General features: G+C 36.4%; 1 protein-coding gene across 3 annotated transcripts; it reads left to right on the top strand.

Moving 5' to 3' along the window:
- Positions 1 to 6,852: 6,852 nt before the first annotated feature.
- On the top strand, positions 6,853 to 12,612 carry LOC139965062 (extracellular signal-regulated kinase 2-like). 3 transcript variants are annotated; one of them, XM_071967244.1, is made up of 5 exons: positions 6,853 to 7,169; positions 8,838 to 8,905; positions 9,426 to 10,043; positions 10,699 to 10,914; positions 11,717 to 12,612. In XM_071967244.1, the coding sequence occupies exons 2-4, from the start codon at positions 8,841 to 8,843 to the stop codon at positions 10,826 to 10,828; spliced, it is 813 nt and encodes a 270-aa protein (XP_071823345.1). In that variant the 5' UTR covers positions 6,853 to 7,169; positions 8,838 to 8,840; the 3' UTR covers positions 10,829 to 10,914; positions 11,717 to 12,612. The 3 variants fall into 3 exon arrangements, with proteins under 3 accessions (XP_071823345.1, XP_071823343.1, XP_071823346.1); XM_071967242.1 differs by having other exon boundaries at positions 9,423 to 10,043; XM_071967245.1 differs by lacking the exon at positions 8,838 to 8,905 and having other exon boundaries at positions 6,857 to 7,169.
- Positions 12,613 to 13,453: the final 841 nt, after the last annotated feature.

The raw sequence follows: 13,453 nt of genomic DNA, 5'->3' as shown, positions 1-13,453 counted from the left end.
TGTTTCCTTTTTTATATTAATAGAGTCTTATCCATGAAGAAATCTACCAGCAGAAGGGAACCATAATTCATGATCCTGTGTCATTTCTACTCGAATCTATGACTTCAACTTTACATGTTAGCACTAACTCCAGCACATCACAGTGTCACCCACATCCTAGAATAGTGGTTAGTAATATTTGTTAAATGTACTTATTTATTTGTGTGCAACATGTAAAGAAAGAAGCTACTTCCTGTTCCACAGGTAGTAATTTGCATTGCTGGAAGAATAGTTATATGCATCTGTTGCGTGACACGTACAGTATATGATGTTAGCATATGTTTTGATACAAATAAACATATAGTTTTAAACTTGTCTCCTGTCATTCATATGATTTTCAATGAATGAAAAGGGGGGAGATGGTCCCAGCTGCAGTTGTCTACACAGTTGATTTCATTCTGGACTAGTCCTTCATTCCATCCTCATTGAATGTCCATGTATTGATTATACAAGTACTTTGTAATGTGAGTAACTGTTATGGTGTCTTATTTGTTTTGCTTATACAAATAATCATTCTGTTCAAGCTTATAAGAGCTGAATAGAATATGAAGTTGATAGTTTATAGTCTTTCCTGAATACCAAAGCCTTGTCAAATTACTTTACAATGCTCATATATTTCAATATGCATAATTCCATTAGTTGGTCATATAGTACTTCAGTTTACCATGTATTGTCCACTGGGGGACATGGGTATAGTCAAATTCAAGGACACAGCTATATTTACAAATAACGTTGCATTTTCCAATCTATCAGCCAATACTCATAGCTAGTACAGTAACTACTGTTCATGTTTCACAACCGTGCATCAGTAACTACTGCGTTGTATTCGTAGCACGGTAACATGTGTTACAGGTGGCACAGTAATTACTGCAAGTTTGTTCTTACTGCAAATATCAAAAATTCAAATTTAATTTTTAAAATTATAAGTTTTAAAAAATTTAAAAAAATAAACATTTATGTTTTTTCTTCTTAAATTACTGCAAATTTTCAAATGTCGGACTCGTAGTTCAACGTGTAACAGCTTACCAGTAATTACTGTGCCAACTGTAACACATGTTTTACCGTGTTGCGAACACAGTGCAGTAGTTACTGATGCACGGTTGTGGAACATGAATAGTAGTTACTGTACTAGCTATGAGTATCGGGTGATTGTATTCACCTGGATGAAAACGGACACTTGAAGTTATTTTCCTGCCCAAGGCAATATCGTAGCACTCCAATCGACCAGTACTGGGACCTGCATTCTCTCAATTGCAAGCCCATTGCCCTTACAAGTTGACCATCATGTTCAAGACTCTCAAAAGGTTTATAGATGAATAAGTAATCATCTCTTAATTTCTCTTTTAAAGGATGTTGCTATGGAATCCCTATGGTTAAAGAACAGACACAAGGTAGAATTCCATCTTCAGAATAAAGGGATCAACGATACTGTTAATCTGGAAATAGAAGCAAGATATGGAATGTCTGAGAAGAATCTTTTCCAGCTTAATATTCAGTTACAGGTAACTTGATATTTGGTTGAATGAATACAAGGAACTTAACGTTTCACTTTGGATTTATCTTATCTAATGAGACTCATTTTATGCTTACCTTGTATTATACTTGTTTTGTTTTTTAATTCTCTAGTTCAGGTCATGTTTCTATTTCTATTGAAATCTCTTCTTCGTTTGCCTAAATTAATGAACTAATTTCCATTATACGATTTGAAATATAATGTTACAATTTTACAAAAAATAAAGCCTTGTGACAATCTCTCTTCATATTACAAATGTAATACATATAAAATATCCTAAACAGTTAGTACTTTTTAGCATATCTTAACATTATCACTTAAATCACGTTTTGATACACACTGTTAATTGATACAGGTGAGATATTCACAAACTAATTTTCTAGCAGAATCATCAAGCTTTCCTTTTCATTTCGTCTTCACAGATTGACAAATTACTACATAATGACCAAATCACATCTCCATTCCAGCTCGCCCTACCTGAATGTGAGTAATTAAAAACATTATTAACATTTAAAGGTTTGTTAATTAATTGTAGACCATATGTATAGTGTTGATGTTTGTTTGCAATCTTTACATATGAAATGTGTAAACCTAATCCTACTTTGCATAGAGGAGTCCTGGGCTGCAGTTGCCATGTCAACTGGTGGACCAACTATCAGCTATTTGCAATATTTGATATGAAAAAAACCACAGTTTTGACACCAAAGCAACACACTTAAAGACTGGGTATATATTCTGTAATAAAGTATCACTGCAGTGAAAAATAAAACTAAATGAAATACAGCCACCCTTTCAAAATATATATTCTGGAGTTAATCATATTTCAAATTTTGGTTTCATTGAAAACTCTGAGCCTTTAAGGTTTATTTTGTCAGTGTGTGTAGGAAACACATCACTGTTGTCTCACAATTCTGAATATTGTTTGCATGAAACAGGTTCTTCTGAATTTATTGTATGTAGAGTAATATTTATATACAATATTAACAATTTCATTTTCTTTCAACCTCACAGCCATCATCAAATCTTTTGATCAGCTAAAGCAGAACGTATCAGGAATTCTTGATGTAGACCAATCTACCCTGCTGGCAACTATTTTCCATATTCCAGAAGAAGGAATCTCTGATATCAAGAAGCACAACAAACCAGGAACCTTTTTGTTAGAGAAGCTGACCCAAAAATCACTGATATCTCCCACAAACATCACAAAATTGGAAAATGCCCTAACAGAACAAGGGAATGAACAATGTGCAAAACTCGTCAGAGAATTCAGAAGTAAAAATCCTGTAGTTCAAGCAACAATGTGCCTAGAATAATGACTGAAATCATATTGCGGTTTATTATAAACAAATAATGATGAATACGAACACCATATCACAAGTGGAGCTGTACCCAGGAATTTATTCACTTGAGAGGGGATGCAGAAGTCTGTGAGGCATTTTGTGCAAACTGTTATTTACAGTCAGAGCTTATAAAAACAGGACTATAAGTGTAATTACACCTGTAGGAGTTACATGAAATATTCTTCTCTCTGTATAATATGTATAAATGTATATATATACTCTATGTGACTACGTCCATATTGGTATACTTGCCTATAATAGGCCAACAATGACAGTAACATATGCAGTCACGTCGGCATTTGTATTTGCGTGTGTACGTCGCCCTACTTGGTTAACATAATATCTCAACGACAGTATTAATGTTAACACACCTGTACTACAAATGTATTGCTTCCCTATTATGAGTACAAGGTTGTGATTGTTTTGGTGGCACTCAAAGGTCATGTAAGTTCAGCAGATGGCAAAATGTAGAATGTTCTATATCAGAAAAAATAGTAACTTTGAAAGAGTTTTCATTATGAAAGGTGCATTGTTTTTTAGGATATTTAACAGTTTTGTTTGATGAAGATAAGTTGAGGTCTAATTTTTTGTAAAACATGGTGTCTTAAGAAGTTCAAAAATTTTCAATCTTCTAGACATCTTATATACAGATTTCTCTGTCATTTGATGATATTGAATAACATTTCACACTTTGACTGATGTGTCAGTTTGTACATCAATCTGTTACTTAAAGATGATGTTCAGTAATTCCCATCAAGATTCGCTACTTCTGAAAGGTATATTCTGGTGGCTCAAACTATTCTAAGATATTTACTGCTTCCTTTGGTCAAACCACATCTGAATAGCCTATCTTTGTTGAAAGATGTGATTTTTTTTAAATTTGATCCTAGTGAGTTGTGAATGCATCTGGCATGAACAGAATGAATATCATCATGGTAATTGAGCTGAACGTGTTTCTGTTTTTCATCATAGTATCTTTATCATGTATGTAAAGCTGATGAAATATCTGGCTTTCAAAGAAATGTACATATTCACTTTATTTTATTGACAATACAGATACAAACCCAGTAATCATTGATTATTCCAATAGAGTTGGTATTACCTCTAAGTTTAAGGGTGATGGGAGGGGGACTATGCCAATACCAAATGTATCTCTGGAAAAAGTTGAGGCAACAGATTCAAAATACATTACAACAGACCTCTCAATACTCATTTAAGTACAGAGATCAAATGGTTCTCATGAAGACGTTGATTATAGGTTTTTCTTTAGCATACCTATTCGTTCTTGACCCTTTTGAAAAAAAAACCCACAAACACTTGCTGACGTATATACCTTCGTGGAAACATTTTTCTTTGCACTCCTATAGACAGGCTGGCAAACATTAACTCCTAAGCATGTATCAAGTATCTCTTCTATTCATCTAGTACTGGTGCTCTTTACGTGACCCGGCAAGCGGGAACTCAACCTGTCAACGACAATCTCCGCTTTCCTTTCGACGCGATGTTTTGTGTGCTTTGGTGATTTAAAAGTATTTTTAAGAATAAATATTAATATTTTTTACATGTTCATCCTTGAGTTGTTGATATCGTGGACTTGTTTGTGACAAAGTTGAACACAGCCAGAACATGTATATTGAGCATGTATAAAGTTGTATACAGAGAATAAAGTTGATCTCCGCATTTGTTTCTTTGTGATTATTTTTTATGTGAACCGTACGGCCTTTACCTGTTTGCGGGAAGGGAGACGGGGGAGGGGGAAGGGGGCAGCTGTCACTTCCTTAAAGAAAGTTGGCCTACGATACACCCCTAACAATATCGTTCAGTAGCTTTACAAAATCACTTCTTGAGATCTGTGGTGGTATATAGCCAAGCCTGGGCACATGGGTCTGTTACCCCTCCCTCTCGTACAAACTCCTGCCCCCACATGTATGTATGTATGTATATATCTATATAAAGCAAAATTTCCTCCAAGGTGGTAATACACATAGGTTTTGAATCTCTTTGAAGATCTCGGAACAATTGGTCATTGTAGGAGTGTTACTGATGTATAAACAGATAGGTATATACAATGGATAGCACACAGGTTGTGGAGCAATCTTATAGAACAGCATCTCCTTAAAACATAGTTCTGATTCATGCAGACAGCCACATGTGCTATAACTATTAATAAGTAAACGTTACATTAAAGAAATCACTTAAAGCAGTAGGATATGATATCCCCACAACTAAGTCCTTCTGTCAATATGATCTATAAAGGGAAATATGCCTGTCTATATTTCCCGTGGTGATAAAACATGTTCATCTCATAAAACTTACAACATTTTTCAAGCAAGGTGATGTTATGATGCAGATAGCCAGAAATACTTGAACTATTTAAATTAATAGTCAACTTTGAATAAAAAGAATTAAATTTAAAGGCAGGAGGATAGAATACTTCTACAGTCTCTGTAAGTCCTGCAACCACTGTGGTCCTTAAAGGAAAATATATATGCTAACACAGAAAATCTACCAAGTTCATAACCTTGACCAACTGAACAAACAGTACATTTGTAAATAAAACACCCAGTTATATTACATAATGAAACAAAAAATACACTCAGCAGGAAATAAGAACAACAAAGCAATATCACACCAAAATATCACTGTGATCTTTGATTCCATTGAAACTGGTGAATAGCTTTGGCGCTATAATGATTTCGTGCATGTAATTAATCACTTGTGTTATTCTTTGATTTATATAAGTACTGTAGCCTCTTCTGTACACTGTCCTTGTCCATCGTTACTGAAAACCATCAGATATGCTGAAGAGATTGTTTTACTCTATGGATTTCAGCGCAGAAAGATTTCATGGAATCTTGACAAAATAAACTAACTTTAGTTACACTATAGAGTAAACTTTATAAAGTGTTTGGGACATAGTACGAACAATTTAAAAGTCGAGTACGAGAGTTAAAGTTTCCGAGTATGAGTACATAATTTGAAATTTGCTAAATGTGATTACCAGTATACAAACCCACGAGTAGGAGTAAGAGTACGAGTGTGAAAAAAAAATGTACTCAAGAACGAGTACAGAATCGAGTACCACAAGTCTTGATCTGTACTGAGGACAAAACTTCAACTATTTGATATTTTTGTCAAGTTATCACGATTTCATTTGCATTAAATTACTAAATGTGTAAGATTGTTCGCAACAATGGATTTTTTTTTCAGTTTTAATCTTTTTTTTTAAGAATAGTTAACAAACAGTAGATATTGTGAAGCATTTTACGACTTCGATGCACAAAATGGTACAGTTGCTGCAGTGATGGCTGTGTGTCCCAGCGCGCGAGTTAACTTTCATTTGTATGACGAGTTGAATCATGCGCTGAGTTAAATCGCAACTTGACAATCAAGTCGCCGAAAGATACCTGACTGAATTTTGTTTTATTTTATTTTATTTTTTTGTGGGGGGGGGGGGCTGTGCATAACATATAACTTTATAAGGTACATCTTAGAAACATATAAAACACATATAAAAAAAAAAAAAACATGTGATAAGTGACACTATAGTTCACTTTCATTAATTGGGAATAGTTATCTGAATTGTATCTGATTTCCTCTTTACCATACTGTACGGCTCTTTATGTGAACTACCAAAGAGACATAGTTTCGTTAGTTTATCCAAAGCAGTTTAACGAAGCCAATAGCAAAATCATATCATTCGCATGCGTATCATAGCTTCCCTCATCATACATGGGCGCTGCAAGATCAATATTGCGTGTGCATACACTAGCGTGAAGCTGCAACATCTTGTTGGTGGAAAGTATAGTAGTTAGGAATTGAGCGCAATCGACGCTTTACGAAATATCCTTATTCGCGTTGCTGTAACATGATCCGTAAGCATATAGTGCATACCCGTACTCAGCTAACATTATAACTACACCCATAGATGTTTCACGCGCTGTATATATATATCTGACACTGCACTGTACAGAACTTTCCAGAAGTTCCGAAGACGCTATATCAATGCGTATCAATGACCATGTCAACGCATTACAAGTATATTGTGTTGAGCACTACGATGCGTAGTGCGCTCCACCGCGCACAAGACAACGTGGTCGCCACGCAGGGTTTTCATGACGTCACACAGACGAAAACTACGAGTATTGAATACCGTGGCAACTTACCCTTAAGTTCAATTTGCCTAGCATCACGAACACATAGTACTTGCTTTACCTAGCGAATACAGCGATTTATATCCAGAAACTGGAACCCACTGCCTCAAATTTATATTTCTGGTGAGTATAAAGTTTCTTTAGATCATTTTGTTCACCATTTACCACCAGAAAATATTGAAAACTTAGCTTATTTACCGTAAATGTACACCTTTATATGGTGTGTAATAGGGGTTTCATTATGCGTACGATTTTCCAATACTTCATTGTTTAAAACTAAATATTTCCACCATATTAATTCTAAGAATTAATGGCCGATGCTAACATATCGGATGGTTTGATTCAGCAGTGTGAAAACTGTGGAGGAGTGGGGTTGGGGTTGGGGGTTTGGGGAGTGGGGTGGAGGGAGGTCTCTCGGATTTATAACAATGTGTGGTCATTGGATGGTTGATACACATTACAAAAAGAAACATATTTCAAGAACAATAAACTTAATATTAGAATGCATTAAAAATATTTTGTTAACAAATCATCTTTTGTTCAGCCTTGTTTTATCGCGCTATTTCAATTTTGTATGTATGTAGCGTTTTGAGTCTATTTGTTTGGTTCTCCCGGTTTGTCATAAATAAAAAAGTAAATAACCCATACCTTTCAATTGGGGGAATTCCGCGAGACCGAAGGTCCGCGAGACCGAAATTGAAAAAAGGTCCGCGAGACCGAAATTGAAAAAAGGTCCGCAAGACCGAAATTGAAAAAAGGTCCGCGAGACCGAAATTGAAAAAAGGTCCGCGAGACCGAAGTTAAAAAAAGGTCCGCGAGACCGAAGTTGAAAATAGGTCCGCGAGACCGAAATTACAAAAAGGTCCGCGAGACCGAAATTGAAAAAAGGTCCGCGAGACCGAAATTGAAAAAAGGTCCGCAAGACCGAAATTACAAAAAGGTCCGCGAGACCGAAATTGAAAAAAGGTCCGCGAGACCGAAATTGAAAAAAGGTCCGCGAGACCGAAATTGAAAAAAGGTCCGCGCGACCGAAGTTAAAAAAAGGTCCGCGAGACCGAAATTGAAAAAAGGTCCGCGAGACCGAAATTACAAAAAGGTCCGCGAGACCGAAATTGAAAAAAAGTCCGCGAGACCGAAATTGAAAATAAGTCCGCGAGACCGAAATTGAAAAAAGGTCCGCGAGACCGAAATTGAAAAAAGTTCCGCGAGACCGAAATTGAAAAAAGGTCCGCGAGCCTTTACTATTACTACCACGACCAACTTCTGTCTCTCGGAACTTCGGTCTCGCGGACCCTTTTTCAATTTCGGTCTCGCGGACCTCTTTTAAATTTCGGTCTCCCGGACTTTTTTTAATTTCGGTCTCGCGGACATTTTTTTCATTTCGGTCTCGCGGACCTTTTTGTAATTTCGGTCTTGCGGACCTTTTTTTCATTTCGGTCTCGCGGACCTTTTTTTATTTTCGCGGACCTTCGGTCTCTCGGACCTTCGGTCTCGTGGACTGTAATATTTCAATTATCTATGAGGCTAACAAAAATGTTATACTTTACAATTTACAAATTTACGCTGACACTATAGGCCAATGTGTGACCTTGTTGAGAATAACTTCCATGCCGGATATAGGTTATCCTAGCATAGACTATAGCCCTTGCATAGTCCACTCATTCTTGCAAAGTGCCTGTCTTGTTTACTTTGTTTACATTTTTGAAAAAGTGAGACGTTTTCAAACTAAAAATAAACTATAAAACTATGATATTTACGTATAACACTATGACATTTTTCTTTACTATTCAGTTGATGACAATGTTATCCAGACATATGAACGAATTTCAACACCAGCAAACCCAACCGGCTCTCCTTAGGTAAGTTCAATAAAGCTTTGACTATGAATAGGGGCGACAAACAACCTAAATGTATTTAAATGTAGGTCTGTATATACATTTGCAGTTGCCTTAAGGGGCTCCGTGTGTGCAATACTTAATGTGGTCTGTCATAAATGGATGTTCATACTTTTATGTCACAACAGATGTTCCAAAACAAAGTACTGATTTACATATATAAGAATCAGGGTGGTACTTACTTCGTCATTAACTAGAAAATTGCGACTAATTACTCGTTAATTTCATTATTAAAGGGGGAACATTTAGCAACGTGTTTGTGTATTCTTGTTTAGGTCCTTGAGTTAAAGTATGTTTGAATCAATATAATAGAGACAGCCACAAAGCGAAATTAAAGCCCCTCCCCCTGTCACCCCATCTTGCATTGTAATTTTAAGAGTCATCTTAATTAACCATTCGTTAGGGAAGTGAGAAAAATTACAATTTAAGAAAGAGAAAAATCCGACGTAAAATTGTTAACTCTTGTTTCGTAATTTCTTTGCAGACGTTCGGTTTGGAAGAAGGTCGTTTCGACCTTGAACTGTTGTAGCCATCTTCGATCTAATACTTACGAAGTTTGTGAACCGTATGAACCAAGACCATCATCTACTGCCCAAACTTCATCTCATGGATCGAGAAACAACTCGCAACAGAGAATCGGTCACGTGACCGATCAACAAGGGAAAAGATCTTCACCCTTGGCACCGCAAAGCTTTCAAACAAAGTGCGGTATTATCAAGGCCAAGTCGCCTCTTAACGCAACACCAAAGGTTCAACGGAAGGTCAAGAAATCTTCCAGCCCATTAAGAAAGCTTCAGACCTCCCCAGAGGTCACCCTTATCCAGCCCACTAACACCCTCGTAAATAATAAAGGACGCCGTCATCTCACCAAGCTACAAGAGATGACCAAACTTAGATGCCAGCTAAATGGTATCGATCTGACTGAACCAAAGAAAACAACGGCCGAACCAGTCAAAGCAACGGCTGAACCTGTCAAAGGAACGGCTGAACCGGTCAAAGGCACGGCTGAAATAGTCAAAGCAACGACTAAGCCAGTTAAAGCACTATCTGAACCAATGATGTTCAAGCCTAAACAGACTCAGGAAAAGAAAGTTGTTGTAAGGTGAGACCAAAGATTTGGTTTCATTCAGTTAAGTAGTATTTTGACATGTGTTGTCACATTAGAGAAGAGAAGAGCAATGTTTATCCACAGCTGTAGATAACAAGTATATAAATTCCCAGTGAAATTGTCGCCAGACACTTGGAGATAGGAAACTAAAACAAATGCAGAATACATACTGGGCTACTGTAAACTGTTTTCGTATGATCGATTGTGGATTATGATGAAATATTAGTGATTAATACGGATTGGAAAACATGAAAGATCGACTTTATTTTCAATAAAAAAACATAAAGATCAATGTTTCAAACCTACAAAATGGTACCAGCTGGGAATGTTCTGTATAGACCAGGCCTAAGATACTGTTTCCGTAAATTCATGTCGAATAAGAGGAGGAGGGGTTTAGGAGGGGTAATGTGGGCAGAGGAGGAGTGATTGAAGGGTGGTTTAATGTGTGGAATAAATGATAATTTCCCATTGATTATAATTCGACAGCGAGAAAGGATTATTCGAAATCGACAATGAATTTAATATATGTTTAGTTAAGACTCACACTCAATTAATTCCACGTTTACGCGTACTTGTAAAACGGTAATAATAAACGTTCAATGTAAGGCACATTTAGCTATCAATTTTTTTAATTTTCATTTCCATTTAGGAAGACAAAGAAAATGCTAAGGCTGCAACGTCTCCAGAATGTGAGTTGTTATTGCAGAGTGATTTTCAGCATGTTTTACATCCAACGGTCAACAAACCGATTACCCTTGGCAGAGGAGCGTATGGAGTAGTAACACTAATGAAAAACATGAAAACTGGAAGGCTGTGCGCGGTCAAAACCTTTCAAAATCATCTTAGAAATGCGAAAATATTCAAGGTTAGCAAACCAATTAAATTATATTAAAAATTCATGATATATTTTTTTATTTGATATAATAATGTATCAAATAATATTGATACATAATGTATCAACATCGACTTCATATATTTATTATTGTATCAACAAGTTAACATGTAATTTATTTGGTCGTCAGCAAATCGGTATCAACTGAATTAATAAAACAGATACGCTATTTAAATAAAAACACCTATAATCGACTGCAGTCATACCGTATAGATATGATGGCGAAGGGGGACATGAGTGGGAAAGACGTTATGCATACCCCGCCTACCCTTCCCTCTCCAACCAATCCCTGCCTGTTTTGTTAACCACCCAAACCCATCGCCCTCAAATGTAGCGCAATTAGGTGTGTTCTCTTTGCTACCACCTACGTTTTCCTAAAACACGTACGGTAGAGTAAGTGATTATTTTCCGTTGACTTTAAGACCAACCACCTCCCTCCCCTAAACCCCCCTCCCTTAAATCCCCCTCCCTTAAAGCCCCCTCTCTAAAATCCCCCTCCCCCACACGCTTCACCGAGCCCTCTCCATATTCTGTATCGCAATGTCAAAGCAGATATTAACATTATACTTATTCGCTTATAAACTGTGTTGGTTGAAGAGAACCCAAGGGTTGCACAAATGTTCTTTTAAGATTTTGCTGCAAAGATAGCTATGCAGTCGAGTCAAACATAGAATTAGTGAGTAAACGTCATAGTGTCATAGTATATTTGCTTCTTTAATGCAAATATTGCTCAAAATGAAATCATTTTCTAATTTTTCTTTTGCTTTTTTTTTAGAATGCAAAGTTGGAGATTCAGATGTTAACTAAACTACGCGGTTTAAAGTGCGTCCCGGAACTGTTCGGTATTGTACCAGCAGAGGGGAACACCGGGGTTCCTTCTGTCGTTCAAGAATTTATCGGTGAACAAAACACTTTGAAGACATGGACTCTCCAAGCCGCTCTCAAGAAGAAGATCCTTTCCACTGCTGCAATTGTCCGTATTGCTCTGAGCATCGTTAAAGCCCTCATTGATGTTCACTCCAGAGGTGTCCTTCACTGTGATCTCAAACCTGACAATATCATGTTGATGCCTGGATTTCAAAACCAGAAAGATCCTCAAATCAAAATTATCGATTTTGGAAAGGCAGTAAATATGGCTGATAAGCCAAAATATGAACATTTCAGACCAAAGAGACAAGCAGAAGTTCTTAAAAGGTGCTACCATATTGACACGGCGGTCATCTCAGGGACAATGCCATACACTGAATATTCAGAGATATATTCACTCGGTATGATGTTCATGCAAATGGCAGGAAACCAGATTCCATATTTGAAATATACTGGCGAAATGTGCGTGAATAGGAACTTTGTTCAAAGATCAACAATGGACAATGTCCTGATGTTACTGACGACATACATAGGTATCTTATGATAAAAAAAAACATTACGTCATAAAAAAGAGGGTGGTATGTACGCCGAGATTGCCAAGATTGCCGTCTCGGAGATTGACAACAAAGAGCATCTTATGATTACGACAAATACATGTGTAACGACATCAGCGCGGATCATTACCAATGTCTCTGTAACAACGATCACTTGAAACAAATATATAACAAATATTGTTGTTTCATATACATAAAATTGCTATGATTATAACAAAAGTCGAAATGCAATGTTACGATAATATAGAAACATTAATAAGAAAGAAATTGTTTCCCTTTTTTATCTATCTTGTCATGATATACCCCTTCACTTCTCCCTTTCCTCACCACGCCACCCAAATGCAAACAAAATATATGACGCATTCAGTGGTACTGTCAAGCGAAAGCTAATAGTAAGATTAACAAGCGAGATAGGCAACGTCAAGCGACAATTGAGAATTCTATTTTAACGGTTATATCTTTTCACTTGTTAAAGCTAAATTTTGTATTGATAGATATAACTTTATATAATTCTAATGGAATCATGAAATATTCAAACAATCTTAGATCTTACTATAAGTAATTTATGTTTTTAAGAGTGGTTAGAACCATTTAGCTACTTCTTAATATATCAAGATATTAATAGTTTAATGCAGTACGGACAATTTTATATAATCTTTCTTTTTTTTAAATTACTAAACAACTGTGAAGCGTACAAGCCTCACTTCTTTGGTTCTGATTACGTCAGAGGCGAATCCAGCACTTTGGAGAAGGGAAAGTGCGCCCTTAAGTCATTGGAGTGAACTACCGTGTTGATGGTGTCAAGGTTCAAGGAGTCCTCCACCCTACCCCCACCCCCCACCATAACCCCCCCTTCTACCAGATAAAATCATACAATTTAGACATGAAATGGTACATTTCAAAGGCATTTTTAGACTATAAATTAGGAATAGAACTATAGGTATATAAATGCAAGATTCTATTAATAGCTACGGTACTTTGGATTTGTGTGTAATCGTGTTGAAGATGGTGTAAATAGGTTGTCAGTTTTAGCCCTATATGTATATATCTACATCATACATAATGAAACGTAATATCAAGTTTGGATCAGG

This window comes from Apostichopus japonicus, chromosome 23 (genome assembly GCF_037975245.1).
Source record: "Apostichopus japonicus isolate 1M-3 chromosome 23, ASM3797524v1, whole genome shotgun sequence".
Classification (NCBI taxonomy): domain Eukaryota; kingdom Metazoa; phylum Echinodermata; class Holothuroidea; order Aspidochirotida; family Stichopodidae; genus Apostichopus; species Apostichopus japonicus.
The sequence above is the reverse complement of the archived record's forward strand: the minus strand, read 5'-3'. Positions and strand labels throughout refer to the sequence as shown.

Excerpts from the sequence above, each read along its gene's own strand:
- LOC139965062 (XM_071967242.1), top strand. The coding sequence starts at position 8,841 with ATGACAATGTTATCCAGACATATGAACGAATTTCAACACCAGCAAACC. Across the intron at positions 8,906-9,422 it reads ACCCAACCGGCTCTCCTTAG|CAGACGTTCGGTTTGGAAGA; the intron begins GTAAGTTCAATA and ends GTAATTTCTTTG. Across the intron at positions 10,044-10,698 it reads GAAAAGAAAGTTGTTGTAAG|GAAGACAAAGAAAATGCTAA; the intron begins GTGAGACCAAAG and ends ATTTCCATTTAG.